Raw genomic sequence first — 21,794 nt, forward strand, 5'->3', positions numbered from 1 at the left:
CATGACAAGCGGAGAGACATGACAGTATGACACCACAAAACAGCCTGCAATTTTTTGTATTTATCGTCTGAATAATTATAAGACTAATATTTATTGTCTAAATTACTGTACCATGGATTATTGAAGATCTGCCTCAGTGTCTATACTTTAACAACGTTATACAAAGTTAGGGATGTGGATGCATAGGATATGAATTATATATTGTGTACATTATCTGTATAGCTTGTTCCCATGAATGAAATGTATGTATGTTGATATATCTTATGCATGACACATGGCAAATTCAAAATGATGGGATCGATGGCCTGAAAAATCTATAACCCTAACCACACCCCCCACCCCCCCCCCTATCTTTTCTTCTGGGACTGATGTATGGAGTAGATTTGCAAGGGGTAGAAGTTAAAACCTAGCAAGAGAAGTAGGAAGTAAGATGATGTCTTCAGAAAATGATGAAGATTGATATTATGATATTAATTGGTTGGTTTGTGGGTGGACTCATTGCAATAAAAGACTTAGCAAAGTACCAAGTGGAGCTTAAATATCCCAAATTTGACTAGTCGGATTTGAACAGTACTTGTTCGTAGGCGACGCGTTTGGTCCAATGTTGATTGACACTTATTTTGAATATTTATGAATGATTATTGTTAGGGATGTTATGACTTTGATGGTTAATAATTGATAAAATGATTAGTTAAGGATTGATTTGTCAACTATATACATTAATACATCTAATCATTTCACTAATTATGAAATGCTATGTCATTTCATAAAAATAAAAAATAAAAATCCACGATAAAAATTAGAATAATCTAATTTACTTTTACCATAGAAGGAGTATACAATCAGGGTGGCTTGAAAGGAATTACCTTAGTTTAGCCATACGTTTATGAGATATGATATTAATTTACTATTCTCAGCTGCCGCTTAAGAACAAGATAATATTCCATTTTGATAAGCATGCCATGCGACTGTGAACATGTAGATGTAGTTACATAATCAACTACATGATGAACAGCATTTGAACATGATGAGGTGTTTACCAAACAATGCCAGAATATTGGGTACCTAAAATTAAAGATCGATTGATATTCTGTTGGGAGCTTGAACATCCCAAATATGATTAGGCGGGGTCACGCCTAGTTCAATAATGTTGATTGACACCAGCCTTGAGTTTTTGTGAATGAGTGCAATTAGGAGTCCTATAATTTATAATTGATAAAATAATTAGTAATGAGTTAGGCTCAAGCTCATTTCTCAATGACTCCTCTCTCTCTCTCTCTCTCTCTCTCGCATGCACTTTTTATTGAAGATTTCCAGAGACCACGAGTCAATGTTGTACGTTGGCGTGAGCATCGATTGTTCAAAGAAGATTATCTCATCGTAAAACACAAAGAACGCAGACGTAGAATTAAGTGGTGTTGCTCGTATATAACAAGTTCAATATGACATTATATTCCTTATAACAGACACAACAACATAGTATTACATATATCTGAGCTCCATTTTCGTTCTGCTGGATCTCATGTGATGAAATATTATCTTTCAAGAAAAAAAAAAAAAAAAAGACACAACAGCATTGTGCTTTAACACACGGACGGTCGACGCTAGCTAGCTTCACTGGAGCTTTATTTTCATATCCATATTTTATTAGAAAAAGGCGACTTACGGCACCCTGCAAAAAGATCAAATTCATAACGTTAGCATGTTTAATCATGTCATACTAAAGAATTCAGACAAAAAAGAGGGCATATATATATAATAATAGATAGATAGATAGATAGATTTAATTACTTGGAACAGTCGGTAGTGGGTGTAACTATGTAGGGAGCAGTATGGTTGCATTTGTCGGGAAGGGCGGCAACGAAATCGTAGTTGATTCCTGAGATGGGTGCAAGACCATTCTGGATGCAACTACATTCGACTCTTTCTTCTTCTACGGTGTTGGAAGCAGCATCGGTTATTTTTAAGCCCTCACAGCAAACGGTCGGTACGTTCCCTCCAGTGATCGCGTAGGGGATGCATGGTGTGAGTAAGGTTGTGATCTCCGCACACGTTATTGATGCATCAACATGATGATGAGAATTAGCCATCAACATGCATGCAATAACAACTGTTGTGTATGCCATCGTTAAAGCTACGAACTTTGCCATGGGAGTAATTTTGTTCGATCTCTCTCAAACACTCACACGCACTATAAATATTAAGCCTTTCTTAGCTTTATTTATGGGACAACAACATGGGTATCTACGCCTTATATAGAGAGGGCGAGGGGTGTTAGGGAGAAAAATACGTACTAAAAGATCGAATCAAATAAACTAATTAAAAGTTAATGTGCTTGATCACTTAAATATATTAAGTAATATTTTTCTTTATATTTTTTTAATGTAAAATACAAACCAAACAAGTGCATGTACAACATATTATTTATAGAAAAACATGCATGTAGGTTGAAGGAGAGAGGGTATAACACTCTGATTTTGTATTGAGAATATCTGAATATAAGTTGTCATATAGAGTGTATGGTTTATGAAAAGACACTCATAATTATATGATCCTGACAAGAAAATTATGAATGGATTTGAGGGGGAGTTAATTTGTATGGCTTGGGTTCTTTAATTGGAAGATGATTTGCCAATATAGAGTGGATGATTTGTTACTTATTAGGTAAAATTTGGCTTTATAAATAATTTTTAAAAAAATTTAAATTAACTAATATTTTTAAAAGTAACATAATGATTAACGTTTTTTTTCAGAGCCGTTATAGATAATGCCAACAATTGGTGGAAGCTTCAACCGTTGCTGTCTAAGACTATTAGACTAATATTGGGCTGCATGAAAAGTCAGACTTATCAGTCAGAAGATTTTTTCTATTGGTTGGCAAGATGAACTTCAGGCATATCAGTCAGAAGATTTTTTTTTTTTTTACATATCTTTTGTACATCTATTAAGATATCTTTTTTGTACATATCTAATATCTATTAAGAAATACTCAAGATCCAAATTTTTTTACTTATCCAATTGAACGAATTAAAGAGTATAATGTTATCAGTTTTTTTAGAGTTTTTTTAAAGTCATTTTAAATTTGATGTGACTTTTAAAATTACTAATAGATTAAAAGTTAATAAATCACATCTTAAATTCAACGGTAATTTTAAAAATTACATCACATTTGAGATGACTTTAGAAAGACTATAAAAAAACTTATAGCATTACTCCGAATGAATATGTAAAATTCACCTATAAATCTTATAAATTTAATAATTAATTTACAAAAACAGATAAATCACATACGTACAACAAATGTACATGTAACGTGTCTCGTTAAGAAACCTCTTAAATAGCCTTTTACGCAAAGTATATATTCTTATCTTTATTAACTCTTCTGTCCTCATCTCATCATGTTTCAATCCAGCACAAAGTCCAACAACAGTACTGCCAAACCCCATTTCGACAACAATCTATAACCACGGCAATTTCTTATAAAAACCCAAATTTTTTGAATTTTGTATATTTTATCATCATATTTTTAATTTCACCAAAATTATTCTCCACATCAATTAATTTCTTCGTTCTCTTTTTGGAACATTGGTATTGACCTAGACTCTCTAGTGCTCAAACGGACTTGATGTTGGAGTAGATTTGCAATGAAATTATGGGGAAGAAGATTTTTTTTTTTTAATTAATTAATTTATTTTTCTAATTAGGGTAGAAGTTAAAACCTAGGAAGAGAAGTTCGAAGTAAAGAGGATGCCTTCAAAACATGATTGACGGTTATCCGCCAAACTAAATCTAAGGATTGATATTTGGTTGATTTCACATTGCAATAAAGACTCTGCAAAGTGCCAAGTGGAGCTTGAACATTCCATATACGACTAGTCGGATTTGAACACTTGTCCTTAGGCGGCGTATTTGATCCTGTTGAAACTAGTGGTTAATCAATTAATTTTTCTAATTAGGGTAGAAGTTAAAACCTAGGAAGAGAAGTTCGAAGTAAAGAGGATGTCTTCAGAAAATGATTGGCGGTTATCCTCCAAACTAAATCTAAGGATTGATATTTGGTTGATTTGTGGGTGGACACATTGCAATAAAGACTCCGCAAAGTGCCAAGTGGAGCTTGAACATTCCATCGAATTTGAACACTTGTCCTTAGGCGGCGTATTTGATTCTGTTGAAACTAGTGGCTTATATTAATACCAGTGAAAGGCCAAGTAGACGGGGTACGGTACGGGGTATTTTGGAAATTTCTTTAATACGTTCGTACAAGTAGGGTTTAGGGTTTAGGGTTTTTTCCTATATATATGTTATGTTGTAACCCTGGATCATTAAGAGAAAAATATAGCCGCCTCTCTATGAACGTAGGCAAATTGCCAAACTATATTAAAGCTGTGTTTCGACTCTCTCTCTCTCTCTTAATCTTTCTCTCTTTTCGATTCTATATTGTTCATCAATAATTGCGCACGGTAACAACAGGTCCAATGTTGATTGACACTTGTTTTGACTATTTACGAACATTTACTACAAAATTTCTTGCAAATTGACGAGATAATTCATAATTAGTAAAATGTTAGTGATTGATTTGTTCACCATGCAACATTTAATCATTTTACCAATTATAAACTGTTACGTCTATTTTTTATAAAAATTGTAGTACCCCAAACATTTTGTTTCATGACGAGGAGTAATACCAAATGGTATGAAAAGAATGCTCAACAAGTCCAATTAATTTTTCTTTAAGCATATTTTTATTGAAGGGTTCATTTATCAGAAATCCAAGTCTCCCGCAAATCAAGGCCGCTTAGTAATTAACAAGTTCATCCTCTAGCATAATCTTTCCATCTTCAACATGTTGATAACCATTAACCATGTCAGCATACGAAGTTTACATGATCAACTCACTCACGAAACTCATTTTTCCACATTCTTGAATCCTCTCGTGGAACTCTTTTTTCAATCTTCGGACAAAATTACTTTGAACCATTCAAACCACAAGCTGAAGATTTCATGTGCTTCATCATCATACTTGGGATATCATTTTCGATAACATCAGATGTTGCATTGATTACAAGAGCAGTCAAATCTAAAAGTAGTCGTACGGAGAAATGAATATTGTGTTTTGGTCAAGTATTGTGTGTTCTTTTTGATTGCCAAGAAAATGAGACGGAAAAATTGGAGCATTGGGTGCCGCCAGGAAAGATTGATATTGATCTGTTGGAACTTGAACATCCCAAATACAATTAGTATGATTTGACAATTTATGAATGAGTGCGGTGTGTAGGAGTACTATAACTTTTACTATAAAGTCTAAAACAAATTGACGTGACAATTCTAATTGATAAAATGATTAGTTAGTGATTGATTTATCAATCATACACTCTTAATTATTTCACTAATTATGAACTGTAACATTAATTTGTAAAAAAAATTGGAAATGTACGAAGTGGTTGGACACATATTAAGACTCAATTGGTATTGAAGAAGCGCATGTGGTTCCCACCATATGGACCCCTCCTGAGCAGTTTTTAGTAAAGTACTACTATGGTCACTACCAAATAGAGTAACCCCATTTAGCCGCCCCTGCCTACCATTTTAGCTTTGAAAAAAAAAAAAAACTTTGTTTTAGGCATACTTTTATTCAGGTGATTCATTTTTCGGAAACCAAGTCCCCGCAAATCAAGGCCCGTTAATGACAAGTTCCTCCCCTAGCATAATCTTCCATCTTCAACATGTAGTTACATGATCAACTCACGAAACTCCTTTTTCCACATGAAGGTCCAGAAGCATTTTTGGATGTTCTTGCCAACAACCATCATGATTGAGCAAAAATCTTCTGGCCCAGCTTCAGTTTTCACGCAGCCATTAGAGACCTAGACGGCAACAGTCGAGGCCTCCACCATTGTTGGCACTCTATATAAACCCCCATACCCAGAAATAAAGCAAAGGAAAAGCAAAGGCTTAATTAGTACGTGAGAGAGAACAAAATTGCTAAGATGGCAATTAGCTTCGCAGCTTTTAAGGTGGCATACACAACAGTGCTTGTATGCATGTTGGTGGCTGCTGCTCATCAACACGTTGATGCATCTCTAACATGTGCTGAGATCACAACCTTACTCACCCCATGCATCCCCTATGCGATCATCGGAGGGACGGTGCCAACGATTTGTTGTGAGGGCATAAAAACACTCAATGCTGCTTCCAATGGCACAGCAGATGACAGAGCTGCATGCAGCTGCATCATGAATGGTCTTAAACCCATCCCTGGAATCAACTACGACCTAGTTGGCACCCTACCCGAGGCATGTGGGACTACTTGTCCCTACAAAATTACACCCACTACTGATTGTTCCAAGTAAATTTTCTTTCTTTGGCCGGGATTATCTGTAAATTAATCTTCTCTCTAAATTTTGACATGATTAAACATACTAACTTTATGAATTTGATCTTGATCTCTTTTGCAGGGTGGACTAGGTGCAACATTGTATGCACTTAGCTTAGTGCATTTTCTAATAAAATATGGATGAAAATAAAGCTCCAGGGAAGCTAGCGTCCGTCCGTGTATTAAAGCATAATGCTGTTGTCTTTTTTTTCTTTTTTCTAGGCAAGATAATATTCATTACATGAAAAAAGGAATATACATGGGGTCCATCAGAATGAAAATGGATATCAGAATTCAGACATACTATGCTGTTATGTCTGTTACAACTTACAAGAAATATAATGTCATATTGTCTACGAATTGCAGAGTTTTGTGTCCAATCTATTTAAGTTTTTATATGCTTTCTGATAAGATAATCTTTGGAACAATCGATGCTTATGCCAACATGATTGACTCGTTGTCTCTGGACATCCTCAATAAAAAGTGTGCATGCATGAGAGAGGAGTCATTTTCAACTCTAAAAGTCGTTGGCAAATGAGCTTGAGCCTAACTATCATAACTCTTCAACATCTTGGTTTAGAAATGCCAACTGAAAGGAGGACCATGGACCATGGTTTTCAGAAAATATTAAATTGAAAGCAATACCAGGGGAAAGGAGAAGGAAAAAGCACCCCAAAAAAAAAAAATGGGTACAAACTGAGAAAGAGGCCATCTTGTTTTCAGTCGGTGCATGAAAGGGAGAAAGAGAAATTAGTGACAAAGTTTACAGGGTATCAAATTTAAACCAGATACAAAGGAAAAAGGATGACATCATGGTAGCATCCCAACATCCAATAGGAATGACCTTTCATTCCCATATGTTCTAGCATCCCAGCAACACAAAATCCCATATTGAATAAATGACTGATGAACATTGCAACCGAACCTGAGGGAGCTACCCCTTTTTGGGGAACAACCCTAAGAATAAACAATTAAGAATCAATCCTTAACACCAATGGAATAAATAATAGAATTATAGAGTACCTTCTCTGGATGACTAGATGTCAAGCTTATAAACAATCTACTAGGAGGGCGTGCCATAAACAAGTCAGCAGGTCAGCAGCTTAGCAGCCAGATTGTGTCAAAATGTGGTGCTACTTTCACTTGCAGAAAGTGAGGGGCCTTCAGATTTCACAATGGATGATCCTTTGCCATTAATGTCGAGCCCTTGCAATCGGCCAAGTGGATCATTCTGCATCATTTCTGAGAGTGGATGAGAATTTGATTGATGCAGTTGGTGGTGAGTTGACATGCTAGATTGGGAATGACTGAAAGGTAACTGCATGTTCTGGTGGCAAGCAGGTCCAGGCTGTTGTGGAACTGGGAAAAATGTTGATTGGGTGTATGGCATATGGTGCATTCCCAAGTTAAATGACTCAGAAGGGCTCATTATTTCGCCAGTGGCAATCTTGAGTCTCTCAACTTCCTTCTTCAGTGCTTCATTCAGAGCTGTATGATATCACGGACAAATTTCATACGAAACTTTTAGCCCAGGAAAAGTCATTCAAATAAACATATTTTGATTAGGAGAGATCATAAGAGAAAGTACAAAACTATTTTCATATATCAACATGAATAATAAATGTAAGCATCAAACATACCGTCACGCAACTGAGCCTGTTGCTCCATAGCTTGTAACCGAAGCTTAAGCTCTGTATTTTCACTACTCAAACCAGTTGTGTCCCTCTACATATGAAGAAAAGAAGTGAAGAGGTCATCATCCTTGATTAAGCAACACTATGTATGAGTGTGTCTGTGAATTTGCAAACGAACTCTGAATCCAACAAGTGAAGGTTTAACGTTGAATAAAGCTTGCAGCAGAAATGAATAAACAAAATAATGTTACAAAAATGGTCACCGTCTTCTTTTTTAGCTATAAACTGACACAATCTTGTGTAATTGAAGAACCATTTTCAGGAAGAAACTAAATACCAAAAGAATAGATCACAAAAATTCATTTTGTCACTTACGACAAATGTCACCTTCAGGAAGCATGCTGCATATCTTATTTTAAATTATGTTTCAAGTGCAGAAATAGATTGCCAGCATTCAAGAAAAATCCTAATTATTATGCAGCAGCAAAACAAGGTCTTTAACTTGGGTAATAATTATGATGCATCTTCTTTTTTTCTTTTCTTTTAACATGCAAAAATATGCATGTCATCCAAAGAAACCATAACTTGACTTATCACGCTCCATTGTACCACACGTGATGGACAAAATAGCTTAGACCATGTTACTATGACTAGAGAAGAAAAAGAAAGAAAGAAGATCTAGAAACTGCCAAGACTGACCTGGAATAGTGTGAGTTGGGCAGAAAGAGTGGTGGCTTCTGTCTGAAGGGTCTGAACCTTGCGCTCAAGTTCTTGTATATAGCGGGCCTTCCTCTCCTTTGAGCGGGCAGCAGACTGGCGATTTGCCAATATCCTATATATAACAACCAAAACGTCAGCTCAAGCGCCCAAAATGCCTAGACTACGGATAATTGAAAATGCATTTGACAGTTGCAGAGAAACATGTATCCAAGTGTGTGTTTGGGTGCTTTTTCTTTCTTCCAAGACGGGTTTGTGAGCTTTTTGCATGTGTAACTTACAAATTTACTGTATGGTGATTGACATGTGCACATATATGCACATAACTTACAAATTATATAATACAACTAGAATCCAGACAATACAAGTCAATTTCAATGTGTTTCCAAATTGTTAATTTCCACAAGTTGGCATTTCCTCATGGGATTCAAGATTCATAATACAAACACAAAATTAATGCACTAGTTCTAATAAGCACAACACTCCTTACAGTGTCTTTTTCCTCCTTTTTTATTGGATTTTCAGCTGAATGTTCTCCATTATAGAAAAAGTGGGCTGTGCTAGAACCTCCACCATCCCCTATAAATAGTGACGTAGCATTTGATGTAGATTCTAAGAAATTGGTTAAATCTCTAGAAACACAATTTATGTAATTTAGTAATGAACTAGCATATCACATAGCAGAGAGATTTTGTGAAAGGAATAGATTTTTAAACACAGAAGAAAGCTCTGACCATGCAACAAGAGATTTAATAATGTATAGTTTAAAATTGTCAGGATAGACATATATATGAGGACCTACAAAAGGAAATGGTTATCAATGCGAGCTCTCAGAAAGTCAAGTTAAACCGTTGCAAATAATTGCCCAAATTTGAAACAGTTTTTGTGTACAAAATAGCACGAAATGACAGACAGCCTGCATAAGGTGAAGGAAAATGCTCAAGGTTGCAAACCAACAGATCGACATTGCAAATCAGTAAAATGATTTCTTCTGAACGTTGTAATAATACATATGTATGCGTGTATAAGTATGTACACCAAGTGTTCACCAAAAGTTTATAAGAAGATACTTCTTTCAGCCAAATTAAAGACATCCAACTGTAGCTTAGAGAGAGAGATCTGACTTAACAAGGCCAATTAATTCCGTATAAACTTGGAGATCTTACTAAAGCATCAACATGAACTAAATCTCTTTTACTCGATTACCCATGTTGCTAACCAAATTCCAAATTCCAAAAACTGTAAACAAAGATGATCACTTTGGGCAACAATCATAACCCAAAAGGCATCATTCACAGCAGAAGTAGAATGTAATCTCAAAATGGCCACCAAACAACACAGTCACATCAACCCAATAAGCATATTGAGTAAAAACTTTCAATTTCCTAGAATTCCAAACTTTAGAAAAAAAAGAAAAAAAAAAGTTGTGAACTTTTTAATAAAAAATGGAGAGAGGGACCTTTTGGCACGCTTGGGATCGAGGCTCCAGAGCTCGGCGAGCTTGTCAGGAGGCATGGCCTTCTTGGCCTCCATGATCTCGCCAAAGACACCGGTGGACGACGTGGTAGTGGAGGAGCCATCGACAGAGCTGCTATGCCTATGCCTCGCCCTATTCCCACTCCCACTCTTCTCTCCTCCCCCTCCGCCTCCATTTCCCTCGCCGCCACTCTGATTCGCGATCTTTTCCACGTCAATGTAGGTCGAGAAGAGGTCGTCCTCCGATCCCATCTCCTCCATGCTCGCCGTGGACGACCCGCCTCCTCCTCCGCCGCCTCCGCCTCCGCCACCGGCGAACGGATCGGACGGAGAGACATCCGCCATGTCGTCCGGCAGACGATAGCTGACCTCCGAGTGGGCCCTCCTGTGGTGGGTCCCGCCGGCCATCATGTTCCCGAACATCGACGACGACGTCGTTGCAGGAGGAGGAGGAGGAGGCGGAGGGGCATTGGCATTGTTGCGAGGATTGGAATTGGAATTGGGATTGGGATTGGGGTTAGGGTTTGAGGGTGGATCTTGCATTTGTGCGGACATTGACATCTATTCTCGGGTGTGTCTCTGTCTAAGCCATATTATGTGTGCGGCAAAGACAAATGCCGTTTCTTTCGTTTTCTTTTCCCCCTCGTTGCAAGAAACACAAAAATAAACAAATGGAAGGTCCTTATCTTACTCTTCTATAGTTCTATGCCATCATTAATTTTTCCCCCCAAAAAAAAAAAAAAAACTTTTTACTGCCCTTCCCTTATTTAGATTATAGCTTTTTTAGGTTGTTTATTGTAAATTTAAAATTTTAATTATTATATTGATTCAATGCATATTGCAATTTTTTTATTTTTTTATTTATTTTTTTATATATAGAAACTTGGAGATTTTCATAAATCAAGAACAATCGTCTTACTCAAAAAGTACAATATCACAAATAAAAACAAAAAAACCGTTCATTCAAATTTGATTTAAAGAATAAGAAATAGCCGTCTTAACTAACTTGTGTGCCGTTTCATTTGCATTTCTTTTTACATGTCCTACATACCATAATTGAAAACTATTTAGAAGAATATTTGTATTATTTATCAAATATCCATGAGTCATGATTCACTGCACGCGGCGTGCGTAGCACGCCCGTGCAGGAATCACTTTTTTTTAAAAAAAAAAAAAAAAAAAAAATTTTTTTTTGCACGCGGCGTGTCATGCACGCCGCGTGCTCTTTATCTTTACCCAATATCCATATATGCTCCAACAACTCCCATCTCTGCGTAATGCATGATCGATCTCCCACGCATTTACATCACCTTCCGGGCTATCACCGCCTTTGCTACTGAAGAATCATGAATATATGACTTTGTGGCACGCATTGATGCTAACATTTTCCCTTCATGGTCTCTAGCTATTATCTCCACGAAACCATTAGACAATGGCAGAAATGAAAATAATGTAGAAATATGATGAATTGTGTGGTAGCAATGGGAACCCAATTACCCTAGCTCGATCAACTACTTCAAGATGAACACACTGGCCAATAGTGGCACTCACTACACTAGGACCACAGAATTTGAACCAATTGATGGAGGCTGGACCTGGTTAGAGAAGGACATTCAACGTGCTATGTCTTATTCCTACCATTTTCAATTCTTGATTTATCCAATTTAGAAGTCTAAAGTGACGTCGTACATCACAATACTATTGTATTGTTAAACTATCATACCTATTATTAATTAACCTCCTACTCAATATTGTTTGGCCATGTATTTGTGGGAATATATATTATATGTATGTTGCGCAATATCCCTCATGTCCTCTATTTTACACATCAAACCCAATAAAAAGACCTTGCCTATAGTGACTATCATGTCACACTTCCACCTCAATTAAGCTAGGTGAATAATCTCATTTATTTTCTTAAATTTTTTTATCAAAAAAAAAACTGATGAGGAGTCATCCAATCAATTGTTTAAAGGTACTAAAACCATTTTAAAAACCTGATTTAGGTGTGATTCAATCATCTTTCCAATGAATTTCTATTTTTAAGGATATATTTGAGAATTTTCATTACTTATTTAACATAATAGTATCAGTATGGCATGGAAGTCACTAACGTGACATTTCTGTTTGTTTTGACGTGTTAAATAGGTCAACGCGTTTGGACGTACAATTTCCCATCTCTTTGCTATATATAAACGTAGATAAAAGGTAGATAATTGTTGGATTCAACTCTTGAGGTTTATCAGAAAAATGAGAAGAACAAAAAAAAAAAAAAAAAAAAGGAAGAAAGATAGCAAACTGGCAAAGGATCTGTCAATTTAGAGGTGCAATTATAAATGTATAAGAAGATTTATTATCACCTAGTCCAGACAGAGAGAGGTGGACACTATCAACTAGTCGGATAGAGATTTTACCAATTTTGTTATTTGAATTATTAGTTATGCGAACAATAAATGTGATAAAGATTTTATGAAGCTCACATGTTCGAAAAATTCTCGAGCAATCCGCTCACCTATTAGAACATGTAGTTTTGGATCCCAACTAGTTGCAGTACTTGTGGTGAAACACCTTATTATCATTAAAATTTACGATAAATCCAACTTACTGATCTTATTGTGGACAGACATGTGGGTAATATCAAGAACCCACTACATCGATCACTTTGGATTTAACTCACACTCACGGCCTTTTCCTTAATCCTGATCGAAGGGACAATTGCATGAATACAACAAATTACTCTAGTTTTTCTTTGAACGGCTCCTCCGTGGTAAGCATACATTCTATATTGAAAACCTTGCTTATCGCACTCAGAGGGCCATATTTTCGTGTCCTTCACGTCAAGGCTCAATCTCCAAAGTAAGAATAATAATTAGACAATCTATTAAAATTTCTGTTTTTCCAATCAGTTATTCTTTGATTGATAAGGGGGCGGTCTTTTTCATTTTTAGTGTTATTGGTCTTTTTCATTTTTAGTGTTATTAGAGTAGTACAATTACTTTCATTACAAGTTTCTTACAAATTGATATACTAGTTCACGTGACGCTTATTATGTCGCTAATGTGACAGTATTACGTGAATTAACATATCACTTGTCATGTCAGCAACTAAACAATTAAATTTGATCGTTGTTGAAGTGACAATGTCGCGTGGACTAACACGTTTGTTTGTAAGTCCACATGGCACTTATCACGTCGATTTATAAGAGGTTTGTAAGACCTTAAGCATTTTCACAGGCTTTGGCATCTTCTCCTAGTTGGCAGTAGATTACATTTTCTATCCTTTTCAATGCCTTTCAATCTCGTCACCTTCGCTTCCTTATTAAATAAGTCCGTCCCAATCATTGACATATTTTTTCTGCCTGTGGTTGGAATAGTTGATCTAGTCCGGTCTGAATCTCCTTCTTTTTGTTTCTCTTTGGTCAGAGGTCTGCTATACTATACAAGGAGTCTCCTAATCATTGTGCAAAACTCAAAACCAGAGATGTCTTTCCTCTTCATAATTGCATTCACTTTGGTTGCAGCTTTCCTCCTTTCAAAATATCTCTCTAAGCGTCAAACCAGAAATCTTCCCGGAGGGTCTCTGGGGTATCCTTTAATTGGAGAGACATTGAGCTTTCTTCGAGCTCAAAGAGGAGATCGAGGCTCGGATTGGTTAGAAGAAAGGATATCCAAACATGGGTTAGCGTTCAAAACCTCCTTAATGGGTTCCCCAACTCTGGTTAGAATAGGTCAAGCTGGTAACAAGTTTGTACTTGGTGCTGAAAATGATGTTCTTGCTGCCAAGCAACCCATCACCCTCTCAGCCATTGCTGGAAAGCAAAACATATTTGAACTCACAGGTTCCAGGTACCAAAACAGTGCACCAAACATGTTTGACATTTCGATTTATAGATAAAAGTGATCAGTTTTTATACAATCTTAGAAAATATGTAACATTTACACAATTACACTACAATAAAATAGGTCTTAAAAGTCCAAAAGACGTGGCTAATAATTTTTTGATCAATCGTCACAAATATTCGGTCTTTGTCGGTCATATTGTCGTTGCTCGCTGATAATGTTTAGGATCGTCACTAATAACTTCAAAACCCAAAATGATATATTGTCGTCATTGGTAAAAAAAAAAATTAGCGACAACTATCAGCAATTAGCACTAAGTTATTGCTAATGACCAAATTTCTTGTAGTGTACGTTATCGGTTAAATTCTCGTTTGTCACACAGGTACAGGCTGGTAAAAGGAGCAATGATGACCTTTCTAAAGCCTGAAAGCCTTCAAAACTCATCAAAGAGATGGATGAGTTGGTCAAGACCCAATTATTGAGAGAAACCAAAGACAGGGACACAATTAAGGCTGTGCTTTTCATAAAGAAGCTTACTTTTTGTATAGCAAGCAACATCCTTTTTGGTATCAAGGATGAGTACACTAGGGAAGCGCTGTTTGACGATTTCTCTTTAGCATTCAAAGCAGTTTGGTCTCTTCCTGTGAACTTTCCTGGCACTCTTTACTGGAGAGGCCTAAGAGCCCGGTCAAGAAGTGTGAACCGGATTTTGCCAATTATGAGGAAGAAAAAGGAGGAGCTTTCAAAGGGGATTTTGAGCCCTTCAAGCGATGTCCTGTCTTGCTTGCTAGAATTGAGAGATGAAAATCAACAGCCGATTGCTGATGATATGATTATAGACAATTATGTTACCTTAATGATTGCTAGTCATGATACATCTGCAATTCTTATAAGCTTGATGATATGGAAGATGGCTAGAGACCCTGAGATCTACAGGAAAGTTTTAGAAGGTAACTATTCCAATTTTTCAGTGCAATATCTGGCATATTTCCTCTGGTTGATTGCCATAACAATTTTTTTTTCTACTGAATTATCTTTAGAACAAATGGACATTGTAAAGAAGAGGGAAGGAAAAGAAGACAACCTAACATGGGGGGAGATACAAAAGATGAAGTACACATGGCGAGTTGCATAGGAACTGATGAGGATGATCCCTCCTGTGTTTGGTAGCTTTAGAAAAGCACTGAAAGATACCAGCTATGGTGGCTATGACATTCCCAAAGGATGGCAGGTAAGGTTTTTCATCCCAGAAATCCCAATTTCACCCCGGCCATAGTGGCGGATCTAGGAATTCGTATTAGGAGGGGTAGAAGAAGAAGAGTAGGGGCGGGAGAATGAGGAGCAGGGGTTAGAGTCAATAAAACTAAAAAAATACCCTTAGAAAAAAAAAAAATCAAAAATTTTTGGAGGGGCAGGCACCCCTTTTTACGTATCCGCCACTGCCTAGCCACAATATCTTTGCTTGTCAACTATTACTTTGTAATAAACTAGCGATGCTTGCTAGCATCAGCTTAAATGATTGACTCGTTTAGATAATATTACGAAATCGGCCGTTAGAATTCTCACTTAACCGATATATGGTCTTTGCGGACAGGGTGGTGCATGTTAAATTACTAGTTGTTCTAAAAGTTTATACTGATAGGAAGATATAAATTTAATCACTTAATCATTACTTTATCAGTGCATTCTTAGTATTTATTGGCTACACCTTGACAGGGTTCCATGTCATTTAAAGAAAAAAGAAACTAGTAAAGCTCACAAGTATATGTGATTCTGCAGGTGTTCTGGGTGGCCTATGGAACTCAGATGAACAATGAGATATTTGAGAATCCAACAGAGTTTGATCCATCACGGTTTGAGAACCCAGCAAGCCAATCCCTCCCTATGCTTATGTTCCCTTTGGAGGAGGCCTCCACACATGCATAGGGAACGAGTTTGCAAGGGTTGAGACTCTGACGACCATCCACAATCTGGTGAGGATGTATGAATGGTCACAAGTGAGCCCCGAGGAAGTGATTACCCGTCAACCAATGCCATATCCATCTATGGGCCTTCCAATTAAGATCAAACCAATGCATTAAATTGATGACTTGTTACACAGATGATTGAGGATGGAACTTGCTTTATTTTATATGATGAATGTTTAAAGTTGATAAGAAATGATTGATTTAATTATTTAACTAATATTTAAAACTTTATTCTCACTTGTTCAAACTCTTATTTAATAAGTGGAGCCTAACATGTGAAATATTTTAACTAAACTACTAAGTGAATGACGAAAACAAGTTCAAACTCAGAACCTTTGCTCTGAATTATTCGATAGGAATAAACACAAAGATTAATGGATTAGGATTAAGAGATTTGATTTATTTATTTAATTAAACAAGTTATATTATAGTTGTCCTATATAATTTTATATTCATACCTTAATAAAACTCAAACTCAAACACGAATTAATCTTCCTTAAAAAAGATAATCTTTAACAAAAAAAAACAAAAAAAAAAAAGCTCTTGGTGACTGCAGTATCTGAGCCCATATTTGTTGGATGGGCCTCAGCGGGTTCCATTTTGTTTGTTGCTGAAAGGAGTTCATTCGGCATGATTTGGAGGACCCGTATTCTCCTTGGCCCAATTCAAAAAACATATCTGGACCCACGACCCAAAAAAAGCTGAATAACCAAAACCTTCTATTCATTTATTTCAATTTTACAATATTCATATTCTCGTAATCTTTCCTGAATGGGAATTATAAAATGGAACATCAAAATGTAAGTTTGGGGATAAAGACCCTCCGTGGCACCCACTCTACTTTGACACGTATTAGCAAATGCTAATACCCATAAATAGAGAAAATAAACGGAGGATAGGGGCTCCTTTTTAAGGACTTTTGGCCTTCTCTCTAGCCCTCTTAACCCCAAGTTTGTTTTGGGGTTAAGAGGGCTAGTTATTGATCTTTTTTTTTTTTTTTAATATTTTCTAATTAAAATCAATCTTATAAGTGTGATATGGATCGGGCTAAGAATATAGTTGGTCTCACAATTTTGCATGTCAAACTCTTATTTAACAAAATCGCAAAAAGTGTCTTGTTTGAGAGTATGTTTGAAAAAATAAAATAGTTAGAAGCATGAAAAAAAAAAAAAAAAAAAAAAATCCACTTTTTTCAAATGTTTAACTGTATTTTTCAAAATTGCTATTTCATTAACTATACTTTGATATCGCTATTTTTTTAAAAAAAAAATGTACGTTTTAAATGGTTAAACCAAATGGACACTAAATTATAAGCATTATGAACTACTATCAGATTAGGTACAGCGTAAAACCCACCCCCACCAAAATGAAAATGAAAATAAAAAAATTAAAAAAAAAAAGAGAATGAGAAACAAACATCCAATGTCTTAGAATAAATAACATTTTCTTAAGTAATAATAGAGTTAAAAAATAGATTTATTTAGACCAAAACAAATCATTGGAAGAACATGGGGGAAAACATTGGTAAATAAAACATAGGGTTTTTTTTTTTTTTTTTTTTTCTTTCTATTCGGTAAATAAAACAAGGGTCGAGTCAAAAAGGGAGGTGGTGATGAGGTGGGGTAGCATAAGGAGAATAGGGTGAGCCCATGACAAAAGATGGTGGGGGTAGTGCCAGCGGCATGGGCCCTTTGGGTCATTGGGCTTCTCAATCTAGTCGATCTAGTCGACATCATGCCACTACAACCCTGACCATATGCTCGTTCGCCGCTCTTGCTGGGGCCTTTCTCAGCCCACTTCAGCTCCGCCGGCTTCACCGTACTCGGGTACCTCCAGCAACACCTCACCTGTCCTGCTCTTTGTATATACCTACAACAATCGCAAGCCCACCGGCCCACCAAACAGATTAGCATGCATTCCAAAAAGAAAAATGTTTGGGTACGTAGTACAATTTTTATTTATTGGGACCAAGGACGGCAAAGTCAGTCCAAACATCCAAAGTGATGCACTTGATTGCCGGCATATTAATTACTAAAATGTTCCATAAGCACCCACTACAATATAGTATAGTACTCATGATTTCTTTTGAGGTTTTTTTTAAAATTTTTTAATTTAATTTTTTAATTTTTTTTACATGTCCACACAAGATCGAGGGGGAGAATGATTCGAACTAGTGACCTTCGCTTCATGAGGCATGGGTCTTAGCCGATTGAGCTACCTCTTAACAATCTTTTCAGGTTATCTTGGAACCATTTGATCATCATTTCATGAATTTGATCCGAGATCCTATAAATATTCTAAAATTTCATCTTTATCATCAAAAATATTTAATTAATATTCTAATTGTAAAAGAAAAAAAATCAGATTATTATGTTACCTTTGGCTGAATCTTCTCCCTAAACACTCGATGCACTTTCTTCCTTCTGTCATCTCTCCCATGCCTATGTTTACGCATTGCCTGCAATAGACTCTTCCACAAACCTGCACTCAATAGTACTCACCATGGTCATCTTTACATTTCTTTAATTTAATGTTGCAAAAGAATTCAGATATAAATAAAGTAATCTACATATATATATATATATATATAGAGAGAGAGAGAGAGAGAGAGGAAAAATGTACGTACCAGGCATCGACCGGCCTTGGACTGTACAATATTATAAAAGGCCAATCCATGCGGCCGGCCTTGGACTGTACAATATTTTTTTCTACCGCAACCAAACAAGAACAGGTCAACATCCCAGGTGTCACAACTTGGCTAATTAAGAAGAAAACAAATATTTGGTCGGACCTTTTGAATACTAGCAATAGATTTTATGTGTGGCGGTGAAAGCGTGTCTTGCTTTGTTGCATGGGTGAAATCGATGAGTAAAACAAAACCTATACATGTTAGGGAAGAATATTGGCATGCACAGTACGGTTGAAGAAGCAACTAATTAAGAGGGGTACTTAATTGGGTCATGTTGTCAGTATGTTATGCCAGCAATGCAAGGCCATTTGTTTTACCAAGTCGTTTGCTAAAACAAATACAGCATGCAATGTAAAGAACAAACACGCACACAAGAAGAGAGGGAGCTAGGGAGAGAAATGAACAAATAATATTAGACGACAATTGGTAAAAGGACAAATATTACATTCGTTAACTATATATAGAGAAAAAGATGAGTAACACCGTGTTAAGCTAACTGATGATACTACTGTTATCACAGCAGATGATAGCAACACATTGCAATTAATCGCAGCCTTCAGAGTATCGAGTGCAAGATCGATTGCAGTATAGGAGAGATTTATTATCAGAGAGCACCTAAGTGCGATCGAGCGCAGATACTAGTATGCTCGAGCGCAATCTCAGTAGTGATCCAACATCATAAAACTTCTATTCCTTCTCAACCTCTCTTCTATTGTTAAATACAAACAAAATGTCATATGTTTGTATTATATCTCTTCTCTTGTAATTATCTCTAATTAGATCTCTTTAGTGTATTAAGTCTTCTATTGTAAATAGTTTTCTTAGATAGTTATCTTATCACTCTTATCTTGATAAGATTAATGTTTGATTGTAATTGTAACCCTTTCATTATTTAAGCTCAATGAGAAGGCTGATGAGATTATTCCGCCAAATTCTATTTCTCTTAGAAATCTTTTATGGTATCAGAGCTTACCACAGGACGAATGGGGCCCACACTACTTACCCCGTGACAAGGACAAGGAAAAGATCTTGGGCATCTTTATAAGGAATGGACAGCCCTCTCTTATAGAAACGATTTTATGAGACGAGTTAGACCCACGAATTTCTTCATGGTATCAATCGCAATGTGTTGCTGGAACATCATCTCACTACAAAAAAAAAAAAAAAAAAAAAGGTTTTTGTTGACCAATAGTTTCTGACGTTTCAAGCATATTGACACATCAGAAACCTTTTTTGATGTGTTAGTATTGACGTGTGTCAAAGGTTAATAAGGCGGGTGTCAAAAATTTCAATTTTTTGATGTGCCAATTTTGACACGTTAAAAATTATTGACGTGTCAGAAATTGGCACGTCAAATTTTCTTTTTTGATGGGGTAGTTTCACCACGTCAATAATTTATTGACGTGTCAAAAAGTGGCACGTCAAAAAAAAATTTTGACATGTCAATTTCTGACACGTCAATAAATTATTGACGTGCCACTTTTTGACACGTCAATAAAGTTTTAAAAAATATTAAATAAATAATAATAAATTTTTTTTTAAAAAAATTTCCATAAGTTTTTTTTCAATTAAATTTACTTCATGTTTAATTTATCGTAAAAAATCCAGTTGCAACTTAAAACCCATATAAATCCCTACAAATGTTGAACACCCATATATATCTAACTATTGAAGGAAAATTCCCAAAATCTCATCATGAATTCACTACACAAGTACTCCGATCTCTAGACATCCGGTAGAAATTCCTAAAATACTTCAAATCCCCAAATAATGTGGAAGAACAAATCTAAAAGTGGGTTAGCAAATTTAACAACAAAAAATAAAAAATAAAACTTCTATATAAGAGACTAATAGATATAGAATAACTCAAATTCAAGCATTTATACCTTAAAATCTCCAAATATTCAAAACCCTTCCCTTCTCTCTCCATTTCTCTTTCTTCTTCACCTTTTCTCCTCTTCTCTCGTAGGTTCCTTCTCTTATATATATATATATATAAGTGAGAACCGAAAGACAAGCAGAAAGAAGGAATTTGAGAGAAGAAATTAGTTGAAAGGAGAAGGAGAAAGGAAAGAAAATAAGGAAGAGATCTCGTCTAGAAGAGGAAAAGAAAAAGAAAGGAAAAAAACTGAAAACTTATTTGAAAAGGAAGGTTGTGGGCGCACACGGGAGGAGAAAGAAAAAGAGGAGGGAAAATGACAAAAAAAGAAGAAAAAGGGGTCCAGCTGGTCTCGAGCCTTTTTGATGAGGTTTCTTGACGTGTCTACTGAAAGTCATCATATAATTAAAACATTGCATAATTTATTTATTTATTTTTTTTGAGGTTAAAACATTGCATAATTTTTATTATTAATTAATAACCATATATATATATAAGCCTTGTGAAACCCTAAGCCCTCCTCCAGAGCGCCGCCGCCTCAGGGGAGGAGGGATGCCCGTTGCCTGCATCCCTCCTCCCTTCCTTGCTTCCCGATTTTTGTTTAGGTTTGTTTCTGTCTTTGGTGTTTTCTGTTATGTTGTGCTTGTGTTCTCTCTCGGTGGGTACTGCTTTTGGGGGTTTTCACTCAAACTCTCCCCCTCCCTGTTTGTTTGTGTGTGCCGCCGATCTCCTCCGCGCTCGCTTCGCTGCTCATCACTCGCTGTCGGGTCTTTTCACGTGCCCCTCCTGCGCCAAGCTTTTTGTGCCACTTTCCGCGGTGGTTTCCAGCCAGCTCGCGATCGGCCTCCTCCGGCTGCTGTGACCCGCTTTGAGTGTTTTTCGCATTTATTTTCTTGTTTTGTATTTCATTTGAGTTCCCCTGTATGTGGTTTTATTTGCTGTAATTTCTTTTCCTGCATTAGTTTTATTGTTCCCTTTATTTCCCTGTATGGTTTTATTTATGCTTGTAATAAGGCTTTCTCCTCCTACTTTGTTGCGTCCGGTTACTGCCCGATATTACTAGTCCAAACCTTTGAGTTATGGATGTGAAATTTATCCTGGCTTTCAAGTCGAAGAGGATGAGTATCGGCTTGTGAATTTTGCTCTCAAGGCCGAGGAATAAGTATCGGCTTGGGGGTTTTGCTCTCAAGGCCGAGGAATAAGTATCGGTTTGGGGGTTT

General features: G+C 36.3%; 3 protein-coding genes and 1 pseudogene across 3 annotated transcripts; 2 read left to right on the forward strand and 2 right to left on the reverse strand.

Annotated features, from left to right (window-relative positions):
• Positions 1 to 1,591: 1,591 nt before the first annotated feature.
• Positions 1,592 to 2,163, reverse strand: LOC132163276 (non-specific lipid-transfer protein 1-like). The gene is made up of 2 exons (XM_059573498.1): positions 1,792 to 2,163; positions 1,592 to 1,672 (listed from the first exon to the last, which is right to left on the reverse strand). Exons 1-2 carry the CDS (start codon positions 2,148 to 2,150, stop codon positions 1,663 to 1,665), a joined length of 369 nt encoding a protein of 122 aa, XP_059429481.1. The 5' UTR covers positions 2,151 to 2,163; the 3' UTR covers positions 1,592 to 1,662.
• A 3,806-nt stretch (positions 2,164 to 5,969) lies between these two features.
• On the forward strand, positions 5,970 to 7,180 carry LOC132163611 (non-specific lipid-transfer protein 1-like). Its single transcript, XM_059573963.1, has 2 exons — positions 5,970 to 6,346; positions 6,456 to 7,180. Exons 1-2 carry the CDS (start codon positions 5,988 to 5,990, stop codon positions 6,463 to 6,465), a joined length of 369 nt encoding a protein of 122 aa, XP_059429946.1. The 5' UTR covers positions 5,970 to 5,987; the 3' UTR covers positions 6,466 to 7,180.
• An 84-nt stretch (positions 7,181 to 7,264) lies between these two features.
• Positions 7,265 to 10,863, reverse strand: LOC132163610 (transcription factor RF2b-like). The gene is made up of 4 exons (XM_059573962.1): positions 10,184 to 10,863; positions 8,707 to 8,839; positions 8,014 to 8,098; positions 7,265 to 7,861 (listed from the first exon to the last, which is right to left on the reverse strand). Exons 1-4 carry the CDS (start codon positions 10,759 to 10,761, stop codon positions 7,494 to 7,496), a joined length of 1,164 nt encoding a protein of 387 aa, XP_059429945.1. The 5' UTR covers positions 10,762 to 10,863; the 3' UTR covers positions 7,265 to 7,493.
• A 2,817-nt stretch (positions 10,864 to 13,680) lies between these two features.
• LOC132163189 (taxane 13-alpha-hydroxylase-like) lies at positions 13,681 to 16,120 on the forward strand (annotated as a pseudogene).
• The last annotated feature ends 5,674 nt before the right edge of the window (positions 16,121 to 21,794 follow it).

Source organism: Corylus avellana, chromosome ca10 (genome assembly GCF_901000735.1).
Source record: "Corylus avellana chromosome ca10, CavTom2PMs-1.0".
Taxonomy (NCBI): domain Eukaryota; kingdom Viridiplantae; phylum Streptophyta; class Magnoliopsida; order Fagales; family Betulaceae; genus Corylus; species Corylus avellana.